This window comes from Panthera pardus, unplaced genomic scaffold (assembly GCF_024362965.1).
Source record: "Panthera pardus isolate Hobbes unplaced genomic scaffold, ASM2436296v1 HiC_scaffold_3, whole genome shotgun sequence".
NCBI lineage: Eukaryota > Metazoa > Chordata > Mammalia > Carnivora > Felidae > Panthera > Panthera pardus.
In genome coordinates, this window is record NW_026526876.1 from 19297673 (window position 1) to 19324408 (window position 26736).

The 26736-nt window shown below is 46.6% G+C and overlaps 2 protein-coding genes across 4 annotated transcripts; one reads left to right on the top strand and one right to left on the bottom strand.

The window, feature by feature from the left end:
- The first annotated feature begins 5690 nt into the window (after positions 1 to 5690).
- Positions 5691 to 14591, top strand: CD300E (CD300e molecule). The gene is made up of 4 exons (XM_019466332.2): positions 5691 to 7448; positions 9775 to 10119; positions 12154 to 12265; positions 12971 to 14591. The coding sequence occupies exons 1-4, from the start codon at positions 7409 to 7411 to the stop codon at positions 13236 to 13238; spliced, it is 765 nt and encodes a 254-aa protein (XP_019321877.1). The 5' UTR covers positions 5691 to 7408; the 3' UTR covers positions 13239 to 14591.
- Positions 14592 to 19101: 4510 nt separating this feature from the next.
- On the bottom strand, positions 19102 to 24368 carry LOC109276987 (CMRF35-like molecule 7). Of its 3 annotated transcripts, none has more exons than XM_053892720.1 (4): positions 24038 to 24368; positions 22351 to 22680; positions 21894 to 22017; positions 19102 to 19341 (listed from the first exon to the last, which is right to left on the bottom strand). In XM_053892720.1, exons 1-4 carry the CDS (start codon positions 24075 to 24077, stop codon positions 19119 to 19121), a joined length of 717 nt encoding a protein of 238 aa, XP_053748695.1. In that variant the 5' UTR covers positions 24078 to 24368; the 3' UTR covers positions 19102 to 19118. The 3 variants fall into 3 exon arrangements, with proteins under 3 accessions (XP_053748695.1, XP_053748697.1, XP_053748696.1); XM_053892722.1 differs by having other exon boundaries at positions 19102 to 19497; positions 24038 to 24364; XM_053892721.1 differs by lacking the exon at positions 24038 to 24368 and adding an exon at positions 22920 to 23067.
- Between the last annotated feature and the right edge of the window lie 2368 nt (positions 24369 to 26736).

The following is a 26736-nucleotide window of genomic DNA, read 5'->3' on the forward strand; positions in this document are numbered from 1 at the left end:
GGGAAGAGGCTGTGCTTCCTTTTGGGAAAGTGATCTCCCTACTTCTTGGTCACTAAGCTCTTGGTCAGTTTGCTGCTTCCTCTACTGGCTTTCTCCCCAAATCCCAAAGGATAACAAACCAGATTGGAGTTTGTGAACTTGATTTGATGAAGTCTGGTATCAGGACCTCCCTCTGCCTCTGTCTTCTTATCTACAAAGTAGGAATAATGGTAACTGCCTTACAGCTTTGCTGTGAACTTCAGAAATAATTTTGGGGAACCCGCTAGCACTGTGCTTGGGGAAGAGAAGCAGTTATTGTTATAATCGGGACCCCTGCCTAGCCCCTCCTGGGTGTTGCAGTTCTGCAGTTTCCTGTCTCCCTGAGATGCTCTAGGTCTGCCCAGCCCACACTTTTCTCAGAAACTTCAGATCTTATCCCTGCACTGCCAATTTCTCACTCAGCTCCTGACTGGAATATTTGATTTTCCACTTACAGGCAGAATCCTGCCAGGAAGAAAGGCCCAAACCTTTTGATGGTTGAACAGAACTCACAGATCTGGCCACCATTCCCTTCCCTTTCTCCACAGGAAGTGAGAAATATCTGTGATGCTTTGGGCTTTGAGACCCAGAAGCTTACGTTTATTAATTTAAAAAAAATTACGTGTGTCTTCTTCCAAATATTAAACTCTAGCATTTTCAATAAATGTAATAACCATATTAATAATGATGATTTAGACATAGATTCTAAAGTTTAACTGATTTTCTACTGTTATTTCCTTTATACCCACATCTTTTTCAAATTTCAATTCTTTGGATTGACTTCTCGGTTGGGTGGAGTACTTTGAGACTTTTTTTTTTTTTTTAACATAGTATAAATGGATAATGCACATTTGGAGTCCTTGCATTTTTGAAATATCTTTCTGTTTTTGTCTACAAGGTAGAGCATTCTTGGACATTGATTTTCTGTCTTGAAATTCCATAGACATTACTCCACTGCATATATATTTAATTGTACACACACACACACACACACATGCATTTAATTGTAAGATACACATGGAAAAGACTACATAAAACATATATGTACCATTTACATAATAATCATAAAGCAATTTTTATATAGCTACCAATGAGGTCAAGAAATAGAACATTGCCAGTACCCCAGATATCTGCTTTCTGTTCATACCCTCTCCCTCCTCCACTAGATATCTGCATTACTCTGATAGTTGTGACATTCATTTCCTTGATTTTAAACATCAACCATATTGTAGTACATTTTACATATAAGAAAATGCACCCATTTTATATGTACAGTTCAATGAGTTTTGACCATCTCCTTCCCTGTGACCAACACCACAATCAAGATATAGGACATTATCAATTACCGCAGAAAGTTCCCTTGTGCCCCTTTATAGACCATCCCTACCCCTGCTACAGGCAACTATTGATCTGATTTCTATCACCTCTATATGAATTTTATATAGTTTAGTCTTACCTACTTTGGGACTTCATATAGATGGGATAATATTGTAAATATGTTCATGACTTGCTTCTTTCACTTAATATTATGCTTGAGATTCATCATGTTGCAGCTGTAGTGTGCCCATTTTCGTTGCTGAATAAGATTCCACTGTGTGATTATACCACATGTATTTATCCATTCTATTGTCGATGAACATTTGGTTGTTGTCAGATTTTGCAGTTATGATCAGGACTACATTCTACATTCAATTCATACATAAGAAAATAAGGACAGTGTATTAGTCACTTGTCTGTTCGCTCTTAGATCCAATCATTGTCATCTATCTATCTATGTATCACCTATCTATCTATCTATCTATCTATCTATCTATTATATATCTATCTATTTTCTATGTATCATCTATATCTATCTATCTATCATCTATCTTCTATCTATCTATCTATCTATCTATCTATCTATCTATCTATCTCTATCCATCCATCATCTATCTCTCTAGCTCTATCTTATCTATCTATCTATCTCTCAATCTATCTAGCTATTATCTATCTACATACCTATTCACAATAGTATATAGTCTCTTATTGTTAGGTAAGTAGGGTCTTTTCAATTTTTCACTAATATGTGTTCTCATTTCCAATTTTTTTCTTAGCCTAGATTATGCAAAGCAGAAATATGGGGCACAGAGAAAGGCCACTTTTATAATTCTTTACACCTATTGCTAAATTACATTGTAGAACCAGAGCAGTGTGTCACCCACAAGGAATATATGAGTTCCTATAACACCACACCTTTGTCTGCCTTTACTACTACCTTAAAAACATCTTGACTAACAGGTCCCTGGGTGGCTCAGGCAGGTAAGCATTTGACTCTTGATTTTGGCTCAGGTCATGATCTCACAGTTTGTGGGATCAAGCCCCAAGTTGGGCTCTGCGCTGACAGTGCAGAGCATGCTTGGGAATTCTCTCTCTCCCTCCCTTTCTCTCTGCTGCTTCTGTGCATGTGCTTGCTCCCTCTCACAAAAATAAATAAATAAACATGAAAAAAAGCCATCTTGACTAATTTGGGAAAATTTATAATTTAGTTGTTTTCATATATCCATGAATTTGCTTGCCAGTGAGGATAAACACTTATTTTTTCTGAATATTAGTCCTTTGCCTTTCTTTCTTCTTTTGAGACTTGCGGGTCCATGGTCTTTGCCAATTTTTCTTTTTAGGCTTTAGTATTTCTCATTTTGATTTGTACAAGCTCTTAATGTTTTTGGCATTTTTCCCCCTATTTTATTATTTAACCACAGAAATGCTTTAAATTTTATGTAATTAAATCTAGCTTTGTGCTTGTATTTCAAGTTCTGTGAGCAGCATGATGACACCCTGGAGACTGCCTATCACAGGACATGACCCTGCAGTCTGCCCGTTCACACTCCTGGATGCCACATTGGCCAGCTCCTCCCCTTTGCTCCTAGCCCTTTCCAGCCACTGCCTCTTTTCTCTCTGCTTTTCTTCCCAGAGCTTCTTGTGAAACACTGTCTACACTGGCTGGCTCCGTTTCCTCTTCCCTCCTTTTCCCCCCAGTCTCTCCCAATCTGTCTTGACAAGGACCACATCCCTCCTTCTAATCCTGTCCAGAGGCATCTTGTCTTTCTGCATCTTATTTTACTTCTCTGTAGTGTTTGGTTCAGCCAATGGCTCCTTCCTTCTGGAAATGTGTTCCTTTCCCTGCTTTCAGACTCTCCTGGTTTTCCTCTTGCTTTACTTTCCTCCTCCTTACTTTTTTTGCCACCTTTCTTCCTCAGTCCACACATGTTGCTGAACTTGGGAACCTAGGTCCTGGTGCTCTCAGGTAACCCTGTGAACTTCTAAATGTGTGTCTCTCACCTGGACCACAGGTTGTACACTCAACTCCTCACTAAGCATCTCCACTTGGACGTCTAACAGGCATTGAGAAACCCTTAGTGAAAGGAAAAGCATTTCAGGTAAAGGGAACAGCACATGCAAAGGCCCTGAAATGAGAAAGCATTTGATGTATTCAAAGAAAAGGAAGGGAACCAGTGAGTCTGTAGGCTGATAGGTAGGTGGGAGGGGGTTGTATAAAGCAGTGGTGGGATAGAGGACCAGCGAGAGAGGAGGGGTAGACTTTGGTCATGTTGAGTGTGAGGTGCCAGAGCAGCCAGTCCCAAGGGCACAGCAGGGTCATGGGGAATTGGGGCTGGAGACACTGGGCAAGGAATCTGAGGTGCTGGTGGAGGAGCGAGTGGGAGCTGCTGCTTCCCCTTGAGGTGACATGGGGCTGTACAAAGCGGAGAAGCAGGGAGGGCCTAGAAGAGAGAGCCAGCTTCTCAGGCCACACCAAATGAGGCCGATGAGGACCAAGCAGAAGCATCCGGGTCTCTAACTGGGCCAGGTTGGACTCAGCCTGAACCAAGACTGGCCTATAGTCACTCTGTATGTTGTTTGGACCCTGAAAAAATTATCATACATCTAAAGTAGCTGCCATTGCCTCAGGATTCTGCTTCCAATTACTAGCAGGAATGATCTCTGGTGAGGGGCCTGTCCTCCAGACAAGAGGGTGGCAAACTCTTCTCATCAGGGCCAGATAGGGGGCATCATGGGTTTTGTGGGCCAGCTACTCAATTCTGCCCTTGTAGCAGAAAAGCTGCCTCAGACAATATAGAAAGGAGCAAGTGTGGTTGTGTTCCCATAAGACTTGTTTATACACTCTGAAATGGTAGTGTTGTGCAATTTTCATGTGTCATGAAATATTTTTCTTCTGATTTTTCCAACTGTTTAAAAATGTAAAAGCGTTTGAGGAGTGCTTGGGTAGCTCAGTTGGTGAAGCATCTGACTTCTGCTCAGGTCATGATCTCGCGGTTCATGGGTTCGAGCCCCACGTCGGGCTCTGTGCTGACAGCTTGGAGCCTGGAACCTGCTTCAGATTCTGTGTCTTCCCCTCTCTCTGCCCCTCCCATGCTCATGCTCTCTCTCTCTCTCCCAATAATAAATAAACACTAAAAAAATTTTTTTTAAATGTAAAAGTGTCCTTAGCTCATGGACTATAGAAAACCAGAGGGTGGCCAGGAGGCATGGTTGTGGTTTTGCATCCATGTCTCCCAAAGCCCTGCAAGCCTCATCATTTGTCAACCTGATTTTATATTAATGACTTTACCCAAGCCTCCCATGCTATGGGAAACAGTGACTTTGGCTGTCACACCTCAGTGTAGTACTGTTTGGGTGCCAATTCTTATGGAAGACTCTGTAACTCCTGTGGCTCCAGGGGGCCAAGATACCTTGGTGCTCTCCTGAGGCTATCAATGAAGTATGCCCTCACTCCATTCTGGGGCTGTGGTGACCCTTCATGGATCCCAGTTTTGGGCAGGGAGCTCTGCTCCAGTTACCCATCTGGTATGGACCTAAGGCATAAGCTCCTGTCCCCTTGTGGTTGTTGAAATGCCAGCCCCTTTCCTCCTAAAGCCCGTATCCATTCTGATAGTTCCCATCAGCCATCTGGTATCAGATCCTGTTCATAGTCTTGGCTTTCAGTTCCCTTTACATTTCTGGCACTTGGGGATTTCCTTTGCTTTGGTTTATTTGTTTGTTTATTTATTTATTTGAGAGAGAGAGAGAGAGAGAGCACGTGCGCGCACGCACGAGTGGGGGAGGGGCAGAGGGAGAGGGAGACACAGAATCCCAAGCAGGCTCCGGGCTCCGAGCTGTCAGCACAGAGCCTGATGCGGGGTTTGAACTCACGAACCATGAGATCACGACCTAAGCTGAAGTCTGACGCTTAACTGACTGAGCCACCCAGGATCTCCTCCTTTGCTTGATTTTGAATTCACTTAAGTATCAGAACCTTTGGAGTTGCATTTTATTTATTTTACTTTTATTAATTTTTCTTTTTAAAAAATTTTAGAGAGGGGAGACGGAGGGAGGGAAAGAGAAAGAGAGGGAGGGAGGGAGAGAGAGAGAGAGAGAGAGAGAGAAGAAAATCTAAAGTAGGTTAGGGGCGCCTGGGTGGCTCAGTCGGTTGGGCGGCCGACTTCGGCTCAGGTCATGATCTCGCCGTCTGTGAGTGCGAGCCCCGCATCGGGCTCTGTGCTGACAGCTCGGAGCCTGGAGCCTGTTTCAGATTCTGTGTCTCCCTCTCTCTGACCCTCCCCCGTTCATGCTCTGTCTCTCTCTGTCTCAAAAATAAATAAATGTTAAAAAAAATTAAAAAAAAATAAAGTAGGCTCCATGCCTAGCACAGAGACTGATGTAGAGCTCCATCCTACTACCCTGGGATCATGACCTCAGCCAAAATGAAGAGTTGGATGCTCAACTGACTGAGCTATCCAGGTGCCCCTTGGGTTGCGTTTTAGATAGGATTTCCATGTTTGGAACTAGAAGACAGTCTGTGTATTGGCTCAGTCTACCATATTGCCTGGAATTTGTCCTTTCTTATTGGATAATGAAATGTGACCACATTAGACATATTTTATAAATTTTAAACCATTATTGCTTGCCTTTGCTCATTCCAATTTCCTTTATTTTATAAAAAAAAATTTCAAGGATCAGATTGGGGGGAAAAAGAAAGCAGAAGAAAACAATGTAAAAGCAGGACCTAGGTGACTGAAGATCTGTTTGATGCTCTTGATGGGAGAATGGAAACCTCCAACTGTTGTCTGTGCTGAAGAACAGGGTACACAGAGTTGTGCCTACCATTAGTTCCACTCATTCTGGGTCCCCCAGTTGAGTGACTAGTCACATACATGCAAGCAGGAGCCATGTGGCTTTTTCCCTCTGGGGCTCAACATATATACCATATTTCATTAGATATGGTGAAAGAAGGAAAATAAGAAATTGTGCCCTTACAGCAAGTTTGAAGTGACAGATAATCTGATAGAGAGTTTCAAAAGATAGTGAAAGTTATAGGCTATGGGTATCAACCACTGGGAAAGAGAAAATGATGGGGGTTATTTATCACTGGAATTACATGTTTAGATACCTGTGTCTTAGAGAAGAATATGCCTCTGGTGTGTAAGTTGAATTGGAGGGAATGTACAGCTGGTTGATAGACCAGATGAGAAGCTAGTCCTGTTCCAGGACTATTCTAAAGATATTTAACATTTTTACTGAGTGGTTACTACTATGTTCCAGGCACTGTGCCAAATGCTTTATGTTTGTTCACTCATTTATTTCCTATGATGCAAGAATGGTTACCAACTACTGTACCTTATACATGAAGAAACTAGGGAAGAGAGTGATTTAGCAACATGCCCAAGGGCACATGGGTAGTACATAATGGAGGTGGGATTTGAATCTGCATAACTCCAGAATCTAGACCCTTAACCAAAACCCTTATACTAAATTAGGTTGATAATGTACAAGAAGGTTGAGCATCCCCACAGGAAATCAGAAAGTTGGGTCTGGAGCCAAGACAGAGACTAGGTTAGAGGAAAGGGTATGAGGTCAACTGCCTGGAGGTTATGGTTGAGAGAGTTATGGGGAGTCCTCACCCCTGATCTTTAAGTGGGCATGTTTTATGACCCCAGAGTAGGCAGCCAGAGAGCAGGAGCAGCTGGTTATGTCAAGCAAGCAAACCCAGACGGGAAGAAGAATGGGAGGCAGGTTCAAAGGCTCACCTCTGTTGGAGGTTTCATATATTGGGATTGGCTTTCATGGAGGCTTGGGGTATGATCCAAACATTATATTGCCATTAGATGAAGCACAAATCAGCAGATTTCCCATGTTGTTCTTAGTCCATTCTCTGAAGTATCTCTTGTCATTCTTCTGTTTCTAAGTAGGGCTTCAAATTAGGAAGTGTCTAGGAGAAGAACAAGGAAGTAAATGAGAGAGAAACACAAAGGAAACTTGAACAAGTAGAAGGTGGATGCCCTAGGCTCTGTCACAAACACCTGGATTCCAGCTGGGACTTGGATTTGCTGGGGACACTAGCCAGAGAGACGGGACCATGTGGCTGTCCCCAGCTCTGCTCCTTCTCTGCCTCTCAGGTGAGTGAGGCTGGGGCTTTGGGTACCTGGTATTTCAGGGGGTGGAACAGTGGGCAGAAGGTCTATCCTGGGTTCAAGCCAGAGGTGAAGTCTCAGCAGACACAAGAAGGACACATCCATTCATCCATCTGTGTATCCTTCTATCTACTCAGACATTCACCTACAGATCCTACATACACTTATTGAGCACCAGATGTGTGCCAGGAGCATTCTGGTTGCTGTGTTTAAGAGCAACTTCTGCAGTCAGGAACTCATAGTTGAATGAGGGAGACAAACCACTATGATACAGTGTTGAACTTGTTGTAGAAAGAGATTTATTTATATGGTGTGGAGGTGCACAACAAGGGCCCCAAACACTGCTCTTGACCAGGTGCAATTCTTCACTGATGCTCCACTGGACATTGGTCTTGAAAGATGAATAAATTGGCTGAGTGGAAAGTGGGAATAGCTTATGAAAAAGTGTAGAGATATTAAAGATCATGGAGGTTTCAAAAATTAGCAACAGTTGTATTTTGTCAGAGCTTAGTTTAAAGGGGTTGGAAAGGTTTTTAGTAGGAATTAATGAAGGATCTAAAATGGCATCCTCCGCACCCATCTCAGACCCTTTCTGGAACAAGATGTAGTTCAGGCAGGTAAATAAAATTGTCCATTGAAGGTTGGAGTTTCAGAATAGAAACTGTTAAAAATAGGCATTCAACATGGACGAGAGCCCATTCTCTACAGGAAGTAAGTTTAGGGTAAAAATCGGACGGTATTCTTCATGTTTGTAGAATAAATTTTATGACATGGAACCTGCCCAACATAATCATGGACTGTTCCAGAATAGTGAGTGGAAAAGGCAGAGGTTTAAAGGAAGAATACCAGCTGGGTGCAACTGGCCAAAACATAATTTTCTTTTCAGTAACACGGTAGAGTAGACAGGATGATCTTCAAGGCCCCCCAGAGCCCTCATAACCGAGATCTTAGACTCAGAAAGACTTTTAAAAGAGATGCATCTCATTACACGTGGGAGGTGCTCAAAATGCCTTGAATGAGGGTGACGATGATAATAGATGTTTTCTGAGTTACCGTAATTAATGAAATGGGCATCCAAAGCAGTAGTGGCTGAAGCCAGCTTGCATCGGCTCATAAGAACTGATTATGGGCTTATCTTCCCAACCCCGTGTCCAGTGACAGCATGTTGTTGGCCTGAAATCAGTCGTGGTGAGAGCATTTACACCACAGAAATTGGCAAACAGTATAAACCATGGCTACTCCTCGACTCCCCTCACCCCGCCTTGCTCCTTACCCAGAGTCAGTTTACCGGCCTATCACGGTCTGCTTGCTTAAATCTGATATAATTGTCTAAGTGCCCTAGCCTGGGTGCAATTAAACTGGACTGGAAACCTCTTCCCACTCCTTCATGTGGACTGGCTGACCTCTCCAGATGCACGTGGGTTGACCCTAGGATTCCTCCTGGGTCCAGGTTGAAACTTTGGAGTCACTTATGAATTTTGGTTCTTTTTTTTCCATCCCAGCTCCTGGCTCAGCTCCTTCCTGCTTGTCCCTACTTTCTCCCACCCACCACACACTGGGGTTATAAACACCGTTTGGAAATGTGTGACCACTTTACATTTTTATAGAGGGCACCCCAAAGAGTTGTATGGCTAGCCTGAGAGAGGAAGGGGAGAAAGTTGTAAAGAAAGATGGTGAGGCTCCGGGTACTGTGATGGGGGGTCAATGGGAAGGAGTCAGCTCATGCCCCAAACCTCTGTCGAGAAGCCTAATAGGGTCTCCTTGGGACTGAGCCCTTCTCAGCAATGCGTCACTCCTCCCTCAAGTGTAGTCTGGATGAGAGCCAGGGGTTTACTTTTCCTCTCTTGAGAACATGTGGAGAGCAGAGTAAACAAGAAGTTGTACTCTTGCAGAACAAGTTTGAATTGCAGAAAACCTAGAATGCAGAGCCTCTCTCCAAAGGGAGATATTTTTGTGTGTGACTGAATTTCACGTCTGGCAAAGGCTGCCAGTCTAAGGATAGGGCAAGACAGTCAGCTCACTCTGCTGAGAACGAGCTTTGTTCCAATTCTCCCTGTCCCCAAGGGCTGGCATCCCTATGTGGTTACTCAGTGTTTCTGGGCTTATAGAGCACAGGTCTCTACTTATCTTTCTGGCTGTAGTCTCCAAACCCTCTGGCTTAGGTCCTAAGTTCAGATGTCCCTCCAGGTCCCCATACCTGAGCCTGGAACCACCTATTCCTCCTTGGCAAGTTTCCCCTTGGGCTTCAGGCATACAGCTACTGAGGGGACCCATTGAGATAGAGTCCTGGGACATGGCTTGTGTTTTCCAGGCTCTTTGTCCCTGACGGGCCCCAGCTCTGTGACAGGCACCTTGGGTGGCTCTCTGAGTGTGCAGTGTCAGTATGAGGAAGAGTACCAGAGTTATAAAAAATACTGGTGCCGAGGGCAGAATGAGGGCACATGTGACAATATTGTGGAGACCCAGGGAGAAGCGAAAGAAAAGAATGGTCGCGTGTCTATCAGAGACCATGCTGATCGCCTTACCTTCATCGTGACCATGGAGAACCTCACTGCAGATGATGCTGGATCCTACTGGTGTAGAGTTCGGAAAACGTGGTACCTGGGCTTCTGGTCATCTGGCACTTCAGTCCAGGTTAAGGTGTCTGTTTCCCCAGGTAAGAGATCTTCTCACTCCATCAGCGGAGCTTATGGGACATGACTGAACATGGGGATGAGGATGGGTGCCATACTGAAGAGTGTCTTTAGGCCTTGTCTAGTCCTTAGTCCCAGTGGTGTTGGGAAGAGCCTGTGATGAGGGCAGAGAGAGAGGTGACTGACCCTTTAGCCTTGGCATGGGTGGGGGTGCGTAGCCCAAGGTGCCCTCACTCTCTCACTCCATTGCCTGGGAGGCCCCTCCCTGCTGGACCAAGGCTATTTCCACCATGCTGTTTGGAAACCTGCACTAAAGGAAATAAACTCGTTGCATATACATCTTCAGCTTGCTCACAGAACATTCCCTCTACTATACTGTCCTGAAATTAACCTCACTCCTCTCATTTCAAAAAATAAGCTTCTTGAGTGGAAGCTGCTCCTTCTCCTACCTTGATGTGCTATAGGGCTGTGAAGCTGTGTCCAAATTCTCCCACCCCTTCATTACAGCTTCCAACCTATTACTGTCCTATCTGCCTCCTTTAACATTTTTGTCACATGGCCACACCCCTCTACCTCTCCTTTGCATGGCCTTCCATTAGCTTCTAGCTTACTCCCTAATCCCTGCCATTGTCTTGGGAGTTTTTAATGAATAACTAGTCCAACATCCTTTTCTTGGGTTCCGTGACCTTCTTGACTGCAGTGGCCCACATTTCCACTTTCCAGAATTCCACTCCATGGCAACGTTGCACAGCTTGCTGTCACCCCAAACTGGTCCATGTTCAGGACCCTACACTCAGACATTGTACTTTTGGACAGCTTTCTGTGTATCAGCTTTCCCACACCCTCACCCCCACTGGCCCTATCTATTCTCAACCTCACATATGCCTCCAATCCTTTGATGCCTCTCTCCATTCTCTCCCCATTTATTACCCATCCTGCTCCTGCCCTGATCTCACTTCCTTCCTCAACCCTCATGGAAGACTACATTTTCTTCTCTCACCAGTACCCTCCACTCTTGTACACCACTTCCCTACCTACTTCTCGAAAACTTCATCCCTGGATCCATCTTAAAATTAGGGTGAGCAACCATTGGGGGTTGCCCAGGACTGGCAAGTTCCTTGGGAGGCAGAACTTTCAGTGCTACAACTGGAAAAGTCCCAGGCAAGCTAGGGCAAATTGATCCCCTACCTAAAATCTATTTGCTCCAGTACTGCTGAAGAATAGTCACAGAAGGCACCTATGGGTGTCAATACAAATTCATGGTTTCTAATATGACCCTCCTGTTCTTCTACCTTACTAGGGGAGTACGGGATACCAGACGTGAACTCTCTCAATTTCTTTTCTTCTGCGCTTACACACTTCTGTGCTGCTTAACTCATTCTTCCCTCTTTCCCTTCTAGGTGGAAGGAAGTTTCCTTCTGTTCAATAACGGTCATCCTGAAGCTGGCTTCTCACCCTGTAGCTCCTTGCCTCTCCATTCCCTTGAGCCAAATTCTCTCTTTGCGCATCTGTATCCTTCTTCCATCGATTATCCACACTCTTTACCTCAACCTGGAAACAGGCTCGAGTCCTAAAACTATCTTGTAATCCCTGCGGCCTCCGCTAGGCGTCACCATCCCTCATGTCTTTCCTTTGTCTGCCTGGAAAGTAGCTGAGGTCCATGTCCTCCTTTGTGCTCCTGCTGCACCTGATGGAGTCTGCCCCTGTACTCACTTTCTATTGACCTGACTCCATCTATTTAGACTCATCCCTGTCCCTCCTCCCTATGGGGCTCCTCGTCAGCTGCGGAAGCCCCTGAGAGACCCCTGCTGTCACCCCAGGCAGAGTCAGACTTGGGATGGAAAGAAAGACCTGGCACTTACTAGAGGTGGCTTTTACGACCAGTTCTGAAAAAGTCTCACTTGGTCCCTTAGGGGCTCACTCCATCCAGGAGGTGGTCTGGGTCTAGCTTCAGAGTCCCTTTTGTGAGTGGGTGATGGTGTGCAACATTGGGTCCAAATGGGCACTTCATGCATGGCTAGGGAGAGGGCAGCACCTGATGTGTGACTTGTCTCTAGCACCAAGTAAAACCGCAGGGGAGACCACATGTCAAGCTGCATCTGACATCTTTCCGGGGCTGAGTACCAAGCAGAACTTCAGTGCTGAGGAAGTGTTGATCCACTGCTCGGGGTAAGGGATCACAACCTACAGATCACAGAAGAAGGGGTTCAGAAGCCTTATGGGACCTTTGGGTGGGGGCTGACAACACACCATGCTCTTTTTACCTCACTGTCTGCTGGGTTTTCTTCCAGTTCTGGTCCTGATTTTTACATTCTCCATGGCTGCATGGGGATTCCTCACGGAAAATACCACTTGTTCTGTGAACCCTCCCCCACATGGGGCAGCTACAGGGAACAAGGAGGCTGGTTCAGGTGGATGTGCAGCCTCTCCCACCCCACCCCACCCCCTCTACTTCTCCACCTGGTTCTGGACTCCAGGTTCTGGTTCTGTCCTCCCAACCCGGGCTTGCCTCCAGAGGTCTTGGCTGTATCATAGATCCTATACCAGGAGCCACTTGTGGGGTCCAGGGCAGGGAGATGGACTGGCTCCAGGCTGTTTTTCTCCTCCCAAAGATACCCAGAAAAGGCCATGATGTTTCTGTCAGGTCCTGCAGGACAGAGGACAAGGATCAGGACTTTAAAGTGAGGGTGGGGATGGCTTTCATGATCAAGGAAGGGGAGGGCGCCCAGAGAAGTGCTGCCCTGACACATGTCCTTTCCAGGTTTGATCCTAAGTGATTTGGGCTCAGGTTTCAGGGACAGGTGGGGAGAGAAGGGTCCTGGCCCCACTCCCTTGAGGAGGCAGCTCACTTTCTGTCCCTATTTCCCCGGACAGGTCCTCGTCCAGCAGTGTCCACTTGCTGCTCCTGGTCTTCCTGAAGCTGCCCCTGTTCTTGACATTGGTGGGTGCTGTCCTCTGGGTGAACAGGCCTCTGAAGGGCCCTGGAGGAAGTCAGCCTGACAAAGAGAAGCCATCACGTAGTGCACCGTCCCCAGGAAAGCCCTGTCCAGGAATACAGCACTTCAGACCAGATAGAAGAGACCTTCAGACTCTGGACTCCAGGGCAGGGGGGCAGCAGTGCCTGGATTCTGGAGGCACCTAAGTCTTCTGGAGATATTGTTCCTGTGTCTCAAGGGAGAATCCTGGGTCTTGGATGACACTTGCTGCAAGTGCTCAGGTGCAGGAAGGATGAGTCTCCTGGGCCAGTGTTTGGGGTCCTCCTCTCTCTATCCCAGATTCCTTGGCCCCTTGCTCTTATGCCTACCTCTCAAGGGCAAGAATTCTCTAGAGGTTACTGGAAAGTCCAGCCCTTTACTCTTTTCATTGCCACAAAAGCTCCTCAGCTCAGTGTCTCCCAGGGTAATAACCATCTCCTCCCTGTAGCCAGGAGGCTCCCTGAGGACTTACCCCACATAGTCTCAGTCTTTGGGCTCAACAGGGCTTCAACCTCACTTGTGTCCCTGTGATCAGGGAATGTACGCTGTGCTCAAACATCTCTGCCTGGGCTGGCCATGACTGAAGAGCTTTCGGTTAAAGCCCTGGAGCTGGTTGGAGCTGCAGTGGGTGCCCCCAATATCACTCCCAGAATTCTCCACCCTTGTGGGCCTCCTGCACACAGGGCTGGTGGACAGTCCACTGTAGCAGAAGTGTGGCTGAAGCCACCTGTCAACAGTTGGTGCTTTCCATAAGAGAAGTAGACAGTTTTCTAAAGACAAGGACACAGAGGTGAGGAGTACCTCCCCACATCAGGTTGACATGATGCCACAGCCACCACGGGGCACACCAGCCCTGGAAAGGGCTCTGTTGGGTTTGAATGCTTGTCAACGGCTCCCTCCCTGAAGTTTGCAGCGAGGCGCACAGTCTATTATAAGCACGTGTTACCATCTTCACTCAACTCGTTGTGTGTGGAGCAGCCCTCTCGTCTCCAGCAAGCCCAAGCCTTCCCTGGGCTAGTGATGCCAGTTTCCAGAAAACACTTCAAGCTCCAGAGCACTGAGTTTGCAGGCAGGGCCGCCACACTCAGAACCTGAACCCTGGCGTGGCTCCCACAAGGGCAGGGCCATTGGAGGAGAGCTGGGACTGGCCCAGGACTCCGCTGAAGGAGAAATTCAGCCAGGGAGGCACATCCAGACCTTATTAATAAAACACAGGGCGGTGTAGGAAGCACAATGATGGGCAAGAAAGAAGCTTATGATGTACTTTATTCTGTTCCAAAATTATTTCAAGCATTCTTGTTTCTTCACTTTCCAGATAAATTTTCAAGTAAACTTGTGTATGATCGGAATCGTATTAAACTTATAGATCGATACTGGGAACATTGACATCTTTACTATGTTGAGTCTTCCAGTCCATAAACATGGTATCTCTTGCAATTTAGTTAAATATTCCTTGGCTTCTATCACCAGTGTTTTGTAAATTTAAGTATCTGGATGCTGCATGTGTTCTGTTAGATTTATACCTGGGTATTTTGTCTTCTTTTTGAGCACTCGTGAACAACACTGTACTTTTCCTTTCATTTTCTACATGCTCATTGCTAGTTTACAAGTAAGATTGTGTGTGTAGGTGTGTATATGTGTGTATGCATATGTGTTTATGTATGTATGTATATGTGTTGGTATATATGTGTGTATGTGTGAGTGTGTGTGTGCATGCATGTGTGTGTATGTGTGTGTATGTATGTATGTGTATATATGTATGTATGTGTGTGTGTGTATCGATCTTTATTCATGTGACTTGTTAAATTAATTTACCAGTTCTAGCAGTTTGGTAAAAATTTTTTGATAGATTCTTTGGGATTTTCTACACAATTATGTTGCCTGCACAAAGGCACAGTTTTATTTTTTCCTTCCTAATCTGTGTGCTTTAGTGGTGTCCCGGAACCCTAGGAGCCCCTGGAAAGTCTTAAACACTCTGATGACCCTGTGGAGCATGTAGCATCGTGGACCCACTGTTTTCCGGGCATTTCTGCTTTTAAAAGAGAAGCCAGGAGTGAAGTGGCTCATGTGTACATATAGGCAACAACCGCCACTTAAATAAATATTGTGATCCAAGCAAAACCTATTCATAAGTTCATGCAATTCTCGGATGCAGTCTGTGACCAGTGAGTAAAGCAGAGAAAGTTCAGAGCATCGTTGTGTCTGCCTAGTACTTACACTGGGGCCACATGGTGCCCCCAGCAGACTTGGGACCTGACCTGTCCAGTGCACAGATGGACTCGCAGTATCGTGGTGTGGACCTCCTTGGGGCAGGTCCAAGTCTGCTCCCTGGCCTTATGACTGGGGGGCCGGGGCCTCAGCCCTTCTGGGCCCCTCATTCTTTAATCTGATGTGAAGGCACTATATTAAGATTCTTCCAGGTGGCAGCTCTAAACCGGGACTGTAAATTTCTTGACACTCCTGTTATTGAGAGTTGGGGGTGTGTCCCCTCCCCTTGAGTCTGGGTGGGCCAGGGCTGTGAGGTCAGTAGCTTAGAGCAGATTCCCAACTTTTCCCCGTAATTATCCTCCTAAGGATATCCTCCTAATGATGTTGTTTAGTAATTTTCTTTTATTAGAACCCGCCCCCCCGCCATAGGTATGAAATTTTAATACCAAAGATATACTATACGCCTATGTTCTATATCTCGATCAGTCGATCCATCTATCAACTGATCATCTATGTTTTGTACATAAAAATAATTTTCGGTATAAAAACAACATTTTTTTCACCCCCCAAAAAACAGTGTTCATCGCCATCGGACATCAGAATGCATGGATAGAGTATGGTGACAGTGACCCTGTGTGACTTCTGAGGCCAGGCCCAAAGGAACCCTGTAGCCCCATCCTCCATTTCTTGAAATGTTTGTTTTGGACACTCTCCTTCTCAGAACCCAGGTCCACATGGAGAGGCCCCCTGTAGGATCTCAGGTCAACTATCAAGATTGAGATCAACCTGGCACATGCTCTAGACACGCAGAAAAGAAGCTTCCAGATGACAGTAGCACCCAGCCATTTAGGTTCCCCCCCCTCCACTGCCATTATGTCTTTCCAGCTGAAGCCCCAGAGTTTTTGGAGCAGAGACAGGCCATCCCTGCTGCACTCTGTCCGAATTCCTGACCACAGAATCTGTGACATGACAGGCAGATTGCTGTTTTGTGCCCTACAGAAGATCTAAGCAGAGAGAACTGGACGTTCCAGTCCCAGGCAGGACAGTTCAGAGGAACATGCTGCCTCTGCCGGATGCACAGTGGGCTGGGGGGAGGCCCCTGGGAGACATAGCCCTAGGAGACACAGCCCTGTGGTGGGAACCTGGGGCCGACTCCCCACGTGGTAACATGCATGGGCTCCTGGGCCTGGAGGTATTGCCCTTTTCAGAGGTGTGAATCAGAATCATGTGGGCTGGAGCTGTCAGCACTGGTGGGAGGTGTTCCCCACAAGAAGTCACCTGCTGCTGTAGAACACCCCCCTGCCTACCCAACCCTCTCTGCAGTGCCCTGACCACATTCTAAGGAAGCTTCTAGTTGAAAATGGACCAGCACCTTTCCTCACTGACAGACTCAAGGAGAGGAACACAGCACCAGCAAAATGCAGCTGGAAACATGTCAAGACATGTCTCCAGCAGCAAGGGAAATAAAAGCAAAAATGAACTTTTGGAACCTCATCAGGATAAAAACTTCTGCACAGCAAAGGAAACAATCAACAAAACTAAAAGTCAAACAGTGGAATGGGAGAAGATATTTGCAAATAACATATCAGATAAAGGGTCAGTATCAAAAATCTATAAGGAACTTATCAAACTCAACACATGAAAAACAAATAATCCAGTGAGGAAATGGGCAGAAGACATGAACAAACACTTTTCTAAAGAAGATATCCACAAAGTGGATGGAACTGGAGAGTGTTATGCTAAGTGAAATAAGCCATACTGAGAAAGACAGATACCATATGTTTTCACTCTTATGTGGATCCTGAGAAACTGAACAGAAACCCATGGGGGAGGGGAAGGAAAAAAAAAAAAAGGAGGTTAGAGTGGGAGAGAGCCAAAGCATAAGAGACTGTTAAAAACTGAGAACAAACTGAGGGTTGATGGGGGGTGGGAGGGAGGGGAGGGGGGGTGATGGGTATTGAGGAGGGCACCTTTTGGGATAAGCACTGGGTGTTATATGGAAACCAATTTGACAATAAATTTCATATATTGGAAAAAAAAAAAGAAGATATCCAGCTGGCCAACAGACACATGAAAAGATGCTCAACATCACTCATCGTCAGTGATGATGTTCTGATACAAATCAAAACCACAATGAGATACAACCTCGCACTGGTCAGAGTGGCTAAAATTAACAATTCAGGAAACAGCAGATGTTGGCGAGGATGTGGAGAAATGGAAACTTTTTGCACTGTTGGTGGGAATGCAAACTGGTGCAGCCACTCTGGAAAGCAGTGTGGACGTTCCTCAAAAAATTACAAATAGAATTACTTTATGACCCAGCAATAGCACTACTAGGAATTTATCCAAAGGATACAGGAGTACTGATTCATAGGGGCATATGTACCACAATTATTATAGCAGCACTATCAACAATAGTCAAATTATGGAAAGAGCCAAAATATCCTTTAACTGATGGATAGATAAAGAAGATGTAGTATGTATATACAATGGAATATGACTCGGCAATGAAAAAGAATGAAATATTTCCATTTGCAACAATGTGGATGGAACTGGAGGGTATTATGCTGAGTGAAATAAGTCAGTCAGAAAAAGACAGATATCATGTTTTCACTCATATGTGGAATTTGAGAAACTTAACAGAAGACCATAGGGGATTGAAGGAAAAATCAATTACAAACAGAGAGGGAGGCAAACCCTAGGAGACTCTTAAATACAGAGAACAAACTGAGGATTGACGGGGGTGAGGGTTAGAGGTTGGGGCAAATGGGAGATGGGCATTGAGGAGGGCACTTGTTGGGATGAACACTGAGTGTTGTATGTAAGTGATGAATCATGGGAATCTACTCCTGAAGCCAAGACTACACTGTGTACACTGTATGTTAGCTAACTTGACAATACATTATTTTAAAAAAAAATGCAGCTGGAGAACTTGCTTCATGAGCGCCAGGGCCCCAGGACACAGAGGAGGAGTCCAGATGGCCAGTTTGGCTCAGTCTAAGAGAAATTACAGACAACATGACCTCTCTAAGGAAGGAGCTCAGAAAAGAGATATAAGTCCCGAAAATGGTTCAAAATAAAATATAGAGACAAAAAAGAACAGAACCCAGGAAAAATGTAAGTAAAAGAGAAAAAAAAAAACACCCCTGAAAAACAAAACGGTTGAGAGGAAAATGTATAACTTTGAAATTTAAAAAGAAAAGGGCTGTTTTTGTGTTGTTAGTTTTTGATGAGTAAGTGGGAGGAAGTTAAACACAAAGAGCCCAGCATCCTGGGTTTGCATTGTTCAGCTGGGGTGAGATGGGGGGTGGAGGTTAGGGGTGTGGGAGCATGGAAAGGCCAAAGATCAGGCCAAACCCAGGAGTGGGTGATGGTGGGTGTGAGCTGCCTGGGGGATGGGCAGGGTCACAGACAAGAAGGGAACAGATCTGTCCATCTCAATGGAAAAGTCCAAACAGTCCGTGGAGCCCCTGCACATAAGGACCAGTGAGGCCAAGGGACAAATGGGAGAACAGAAATGAACTGTTCTGGTGACGACTGGGTGAATCCCCTGTGCTTGGAGGCCACCGATGTAGATAAGGGGACAGGAATATTTGCATTGTTTCAAAGCCCCTCCCCGCAAAACATTGATTACTTACAGAGGGAAAAAGAGTGACTTCAATGAGTTTCAACAAATTTATACTCACAACGACCCAGTTCTAAGACACATTCGGATTCTAGCATTGGATTTAGAGTTGCTTCCCGCCCTCTAGAAGGGAAGGGTTGTCCTCTCACATATAAAATATTGAAAGAGTGTCCAAACAAAATAATTTCCAGGGAGCACAAGAAAGCCAAAGATTTTAATAGGGAATATACAGGGCAAACAGATCAGATGCGGGTTGGGCGATGGTCCAACCCTGTTTTCCATCTTTTACATTCAAGAAATTCTTTCTTGGAGGCACTGATGCAGCAGAAGGTAGAATCGGCGGACCTCTGTGCAGCTGGCCCATTGGGGGTCTTTGTCCTTGTGGACACACTCTGGAACTTGTTGATTTAATCCAGGTTTTATGCTTACTGGTTGGTCTGGAATTGGAAAACCCATCACTGGCCAGAGTCCTGAACGATGTAATAGTTATTTATCCTTGGCAGAGCCACTTGAGTGTGGCAAGGAAAGAAGGTACCAGGAGGATCCACACAGGAGGATTCTCTGCTGCTACATTGAAGGCCAAGATCCCCGACCTGTGCAGAGCAGGGAAGGAGTCAGACTTTAATTCCTGACAGCAGGACGCGGGGAGTCCTTACCTAACAGGGACCCCCATCTGTCTCGGAAATGTAATCATTGCCCTTTCCCTGACCAGAGCTCAGAGGGTGCGGGGGTGTCCATGGTGGGGGGGGGGGCTGTGTTTCTCCTGCTCAGACTGACGTATCTTCCCCTGGAGTCCCCCGGACTCCCCACATCACAGTCACAGCAGGACCCAAGCAGGGGCAACTTCACAAAGGTCAAAAGCACAAAGTGAAGGTTGTGTAGCAGGGCCCTGAGCAGGGATCGTGCTGACAGGAGTGGGGTCCCTCTTCAGGGGCCGCTCCAGGCCCTTCCTGTCCACCCTCACTCCCACCCCCAGACCTGGAGGACAGGCCAGCCCCGGTCCCTGCCCAAAAGCCCCTCTGAGGGCACGGCCATGCTGCCCAAGGCGAAGCATTCAGGGGCTTCCCAGCAGCCTTAGCCTGGGCTCCAGCACCTCTGCACCCTGATTTCATCCTGCTTGTTGGCTGCCTCCCCCAAATCCCCTCCACCTCAGCAGCAGGCCAGCCAGGACCAAAGGTTTCCCTTTGCCTATTTGATTCTACTTCTGTCCCACCTTGTGTAAATTCTGCCCTCTCTCAAGCTCATCTCATATAACATTTCATATTACCATTCAGCCTGGCTGAATACCTTCTGGCTTCTCTTGGGAGGGGTCTCTCCCAACTCTCAACCCCATCTGGTAGCACATAGGAGATGCACTATCTCATACACCCTGAACAGTGGACACATGGTCTAGTGGACCATTGGGCCCTTGCTCACATACGTCTCCCTGGGAGTCCACATCAGTATCCAAGAGTCTGATGCCCTCACCCTCTGCCTCATCCCCTCCCCCACAAGCAGTGTCAGGGACCCCATGCAGGCTGGCTTTGTTCTCTCCTTCTGCCTGCCTTGAGCAAGTTTTGTCATGTGCATTTCACAGGGGGTTTTCTTGAGAGAGAAGACATGCTCCCTTGCACTTCCTGAAATTATCCTTGAACTCACTGTGTTCTGTTCCCAAGTTCCAATCCCTGTGGGGCTGCGGTCCCATCTCTCCACCTACAGGCTTCCACCCGTGCCCTTCAGTCTCCTAAAAGTCCCTCATCCTCCCCTCCTGACTCCACAGAACAACTGGTCTCCAAATAGTCATGAGCAGGACAAAAGCCAGTTGTGAAGCATGAGTCAAGTGCCTGGCCTCATTCGTACACATTGTCCAGCAGGACAAAGCTACAAGGAATTGGTCCTTGAGAAGGGAAGGAAGAAGGAGTGGACTGGAAGGTAGGCCATGGAAGGGGCATCTGGGAGAAAATGCACCTTCACCCTGAACTCCGATGGGGTGAAACTGGGTCAGGGGTGTGCCCTTTGAGGAAAGAGTTAATTCATTGTTCTTTGGATGCTTTTGAGGGGGTAGGCTTCAGGTTGATGGCCCAACCTCTCTACCGTGTTGGGAATGTGAGAAAGCAGGAATGCCAGCTTCCCATTCTTTCTCAGCATTTCCCAAGCACTTGGGAGGGGAGGGCTGGATCCATGGAACAAGTACCAGCCCTTGACAGTGGGCAGAATGACTCCCCCTCAAAGATGTCTTAATCCCCAGACCTCTGAATGTGCTAGATTCCTTGGCGCAAGAGAATTAATGATGCAGATGGATTTAAGATTGCCAACCAGCTGACCCTGAGATGGGGAGGTGATCCTGGGATATCTGGGTGGACCCTATGGAATCGCCAGTGTCTTTATAAATGAAAGCACACAGGAGAGCCAGTGTCAGAGTAATGAGGGTGAGAAAGACTCAACCACCCCTGCTGGTTGATGGAAGAGACCACGAGCCAGGGGTGCAGCGGCCTCCAGAAGCTGGAAAAGACAAGGAAGCCCTTCTCCCTCAGAGCCTCCAGGAGGAGCCAGCCCTGCCAGCACCTTGAGTTTTAGCCCAGTGAGCCTCATCCCAGACCTTGTCTCCAGAACTTTAAGATCATAATATCGTTTTGCCTTCAGCCACCAGGGTGGTGGTGATTTGCTCCAGCAGCCACAGGGAGCTAATCCAGAGCCCTTCCCTTCTGGCAACTTGAGGCTGAAAGCGCCTGAGCCTGTTTTGGCTGCTTGGGGGTTGGGAGGCAGGTCAGAAGGAGACCAGAAGCTTCTCTCCTACAGCCCAGCTGAACAACTTAGCTTAGGTTTCTTGTGGGGAGGGGGAGCACTTTAAGGACTCAGAGGTACAAAGAGGGGGCCCAGTGCAGACCTTGCTGTTTCTCCCCAGCAGAGGAGACATCAGAAGGGCCAATGGGGGCCCCTGTCAGAGTGCCCCAAGGGAGAGCTGTCCCAGGGCAGCAGTGGGAAAGTCTGTGGGTTCAGCTGTGCTCACCTGCTGTGGGGGTTGATCAGAACAATAGGCTGGCTGCTGTTGATGCCCTGGGTAAAAGGAGGAGAGGAAGCTCTACCGGCTGGTATTCTTGCTACAGGCTTGGGAGAGTCTGTTGGATCAGGGGCTAAACACACAGAGCAAAGCATGGTTGTGAGTGTCACAGGTGGCTCCCATGGTCTCCACACCCCACCCCCAGGGATGCAGAACCTTTCTGTGTTAGTGCCACTGCTCAGCCAAGTTTGCTTTCTCTTGCATCTTTTTGGTTTCTTATCCCAAATATGAATACCTATTTCCAGAGGAACACCAGTTTGCCACCGCGTGAGGGATTTTCAGCGGCAGGCATAGTCCTAGGCGAGTTTCGAGACTCCCCTTCATCCATTGGGGAAGACAGAGAAATAGTCCTGACTCCTTTGGGTTGGGACTCAGGGTCCCAGAGCACAGGAAGGGTAGTACCTACCTGGGTCAACATCCACGTATACTTTGTACCCCAGGTCATTGCCAGCTTTCTCAATCCCACACCAGTAGGTGTCTGCATCGTCATACCAGAGATCCTCCAATGTCACGGTGAATATGCGCCAGCTGTGATTGTCCTGGATGGATGCTCGGCCCTTCTTCACCAGTTGCTCTGACCCGGTGCTTTTAACAAGGATTTTGCAGGAATCCCACTCGTACCCACGACACCACCATTTCTTGTAGGATTCCCACCCCTGCCCATATGTACAGTGCACGGTCAGTGTGCCCATTGCCGTGCCTCTCACCGTTCTATGCACGCAGGTGGAGAAGTGGCCTAGAAAACAGAAACCCAACATGCATCTTATCCTTCCTTGAGCCCAGAGCTGACCCGGGCGCCACTGGGGCTTCTGGCCCTGCCCTGAACACCAGCCAGGAGCCTCTGCCCTCTGTCTAATTGCCACATCCCTCCTGTCCCTTCATCCCCTGCAGGATTTCTTTTCTGTCACCCCTCTTGTGAATCCCCCTTGAGGCTCCTAACTCTCCTAACCAATTCAGGACTCTCTGCACGCTCACCATCCTACTGACCACCGTCCCCTGCCCGACCTTAAGCAGCACCTCTCCCAGCAGCACAGAGCGCACACTGCAGCCACAGGTGTATTTCTGAATCCCAGAGCTGGTGAGACAGTGTGGCCCCCTCCCCATCTATGCCCCGATACTGTAAACTCTGCACACCTACAAACCCTCAGCCTCTGAATCGACACATGGCACAGAAGTAAACACACACGCACACACACGCACATACCAAACACATTCACTCGCACAGGTGATTGCTTGTTGTTGTTTTTTTTTTACCTATACACCTTGTTCTTCTGTGTCTCTATAATGTAATGCAAGCTGTCCCTCTGCCTAGAATGTGCTTTCTTCTCTGTTTGAAGGAAGCAAACCCTTATATTCATCCCTTAAGGCTCATCTCCAAGAGTGTCTTTTCTATGGTTTGTCTGGTTCTGCAGACAATCTGGTCGCTCCTGGTACAACCAGAGCCCTTTGTCCCTGTCACAGGTATTGTGCTAATGACACTAGATGATGATCTGTCTTTAGATCATCCAGAGAAGAGACCCAGGCAGGCTGGTGTGTGGGGATAAGCAACTCTCCAGAGAGCCTGTCACCCTGGTTTTGCTGCCTGCCTTCCTCCCTGTTGTCTGAGGTCTTCAGAAGAGAGGATTCCGGCTCAAGCTTCAAGTCAAGACCAGATGTGTAAGTTTTTAAATGATCCAGTTGCCTGAACTTCACCTTGACTGAGTGGGTCTCAACTGGGGCTTGAGGATCTGTGCTTCTTCAAAGTTCCTCAGGAACTCATGCATTTAGGTATGTGTGCGTGTGTGTGTGTGTGTGTGTGTGTGTCTATCATGTGTCTATCCATCCATCCATCCATCCATCCATCTGTCATCTGTCTATCCTTCTCTCTGCCAGGGTTGGGAAACTGTGCCTAGAAAACAAACACTGTACACGTTATTTATTTTATTTCCTTTCCCTAACATTTAACTTTGTACCTTTCAAGTAACAAAACTTAAAAAGTTTTATAAATACGTAAGTGTCTGGATATGAAAGGCCCTGCCATCTCTCTCAGGACAGACCCTATCTGTGTCCCATCCTGATCCTGCAGGTACTTAGTAAGCCCCTGCCTTACTCACCTTGGACGACGAGAAGGAACACAACCGGGAGCAGCCACATGTCCTGCTTGCCTGGCTTGTCTCCCTGGTGCTCAGCAAATGCCAGCTGCCTTCCAGAGACTTGAACTGAGCACAGATGCAACCTACCTTCTCTTCTTCTAAGTTATTCTTTTTTGTTTTCTCTCATCTACTTCCCCTCAATTTTTTCTTCAGTTACTTCCTTATTTCATTAATTCGGTGCAAAGCAGCGGCGACTGTTCGGAGCTTATGGCTGACGTGATGAGGTGGCCCCACTCCTTGCTCTGGCCCCTCAACTCAGCATCCCCTAGAGTCTGACTCTGATGATCTGCTCTCTGGGAAGGGTCCCTGCCTGTCCCCCCCCGCCCCCCACTCTAGCACCACCTCCAGTCTGTGCGTACCTACTTCCTGCCCCCCCCATCCTCCAGCCCAGTTCTCCACTTTAATGGCTGTTGGAGCCTTGTACAGCTGTCCACCTTGTTAGCAGCTCAGATGTGCTCCAAATGCCATTTCTTGTCATCTTCATCCCTAAAGTCAATCTGTCCCAACACCTGGTCCCTGGGCCCAAGGCTCCCTCTCCACCTGCCTCCACCACTCTAGTCTTCTGTAGACAAAGGCCATGGGGTCTTCTCCCTGCCACCTGCCACCTGCCACCCTCAGAAGGCCTGGCAGGGGTGGGGGGCTTGGAGGTGGAGCAGTCCAGGGCTTTGCCAGAGGAGTAGGAGAGGGCGTGGCGGGCCAGCCCCAGGAGGGAAGGGGAGCAAGAATCCCTGTCCCCCTCAAGGTCCTTCTGGCTGGACTAAGACTCAAACTGACATGAGACACATTAACAAGAGAAAATCAAATCTAATAGCATATGTGCAGGGAGTCCACACAGACGTGTTAGTCAGGCAAAAGAGATACAAATGTCATCCCGAATTAAGCAGAAGGGGGTAGGGGTCTGAGATTTCAGAGGGAAGGAACCAGTAAATGTTTGGTGCACAAATGTCAGTCCTGCCAGAGAGATGGGTTACTCAGATCAAATTTAAATGTAAGCTTCTCTGCAGTTGCACACATTAACAGTTCAGCTGCTACGTGTTTCTTCCAACTGAACTGGTCTATTCATCCAGATGATAGGTCAGTTTAGGCAAACTCATTCCAGAAGGCAGTGATGCGGGTGGATTCACAACGTTAGGCCTGTGGTCCAAGTAATCAGGTAAGAAACAAGAGGCTTTTCTATGGAAACAAGAGGAACCCAATGGTTCATGACTGGATCAAATGTTAAGCTAGTTTCTGAGTTGTGAGGGCAGCCAGTGGAGCAGACTTCTAGATGTTGGACTCGAAGCATCTCAGATAGAGTGAGGGCAGACTGTGCAGTCAGACAGGTCCCCTGGGTTTGTAGTTCAAATGTCTCTGGTGATCTCTGCTTGGCCTGCTGAGCGATAGGCACAAAGATTGTGTAGGTTATGAGTTCTTGTGGATTTCTCTAGGGTTAGGTAAGTGGTTTACATTTAGCAGAACCTCAGGAGAAGGGCAATTTTAGTTCTCAAAGGATTCCAAGTCAGAAAGGTGGGAGAAACCTCAGAATGTTGATTTGGAACGTTGTAGCTGGTGGTGGAAGACACTAGAAGAAATCAGGACTTAATCCATTGTATAATGAATAGTAATAAAATCTAAAATGTACGAAGATGTGTTATTGAAACATATTTTCTCACTATAATCACTTCTTTGACCAAAGATAATGAAATTAACACTAATTTGTTTGCAAAATAAGTCATTTCCCATAAAACTTGGCCTATTTCCTTAAGTACAACAAGAATTGCATTTGGCTCTTTCAACCTGCTTTGCTAGAAGTTTTCATAAAAAGTCTCCAGATGAAGTTTAACAGCCTCTTGAGGCCAGGAGCCAAGCCAATTACTTGCCATCAGACTTTGCCTGTAATACGTATAGATTTGGGTGAATTCCTCTCTTCTCCAGGCCCCCCAAACATCCCAAGGTTCCTGCACCTGTGAGGAAGTGAACTTCTTTACTCACCTGGTAAGGCTGCTGGGAACTCTGGAAGCAAGCTATCAGTCTGGTATTTCCAAGGGGCTTTATTGTGTCCATGAAATCACCCTGAGTTCTTTAAGGCTGTCGGGTCACATCTGAGCACTTCATTCCCAAATATGACCTTCCAGTCCCAGCGTGGTAATATACGCAGTGTTTCCCATTGTGTCCTGTCATAAAGAGAACAGATTCTTATTGAAAAATAAATTCAATAGATTCAAATAGATTGCTAGAAAATATATGAATACTGATTGAGAGTTTCTGAACTCTGGAGGGTTCAGGTAAGGAGAAAAGATAAATACTTGAATTTGTTCACAAAGGTGTATTTTATCAAATCGCTGTAAGTCAGTTAGCTTAAGAGACAAAGTTTCCTTAAATCTTCAAAAACACAACATTTAAAAAAAAGCACTAATGTTTCATACAAAAAGCCATAAAGAGTATAATGATCTTTTGCAAGTCGTTATTAATTTTGGTTCTGTTTGAATCTGGTTTTTCCACTAGTTCTGGAAACCTTTACTTCATTCAGATTTCAGGTCTAGAAGTTATTAGAAACCTGTACTCGCAGTTTTTCCCTGAATCTCCTTGAAAGTGAAGCACATGCCTCATGTAATGAGGCATCTGAGTGCAAGTATCACTGTCTAAAAAAGACGTAAAAATGGCCATGCTTAGAGATCTGC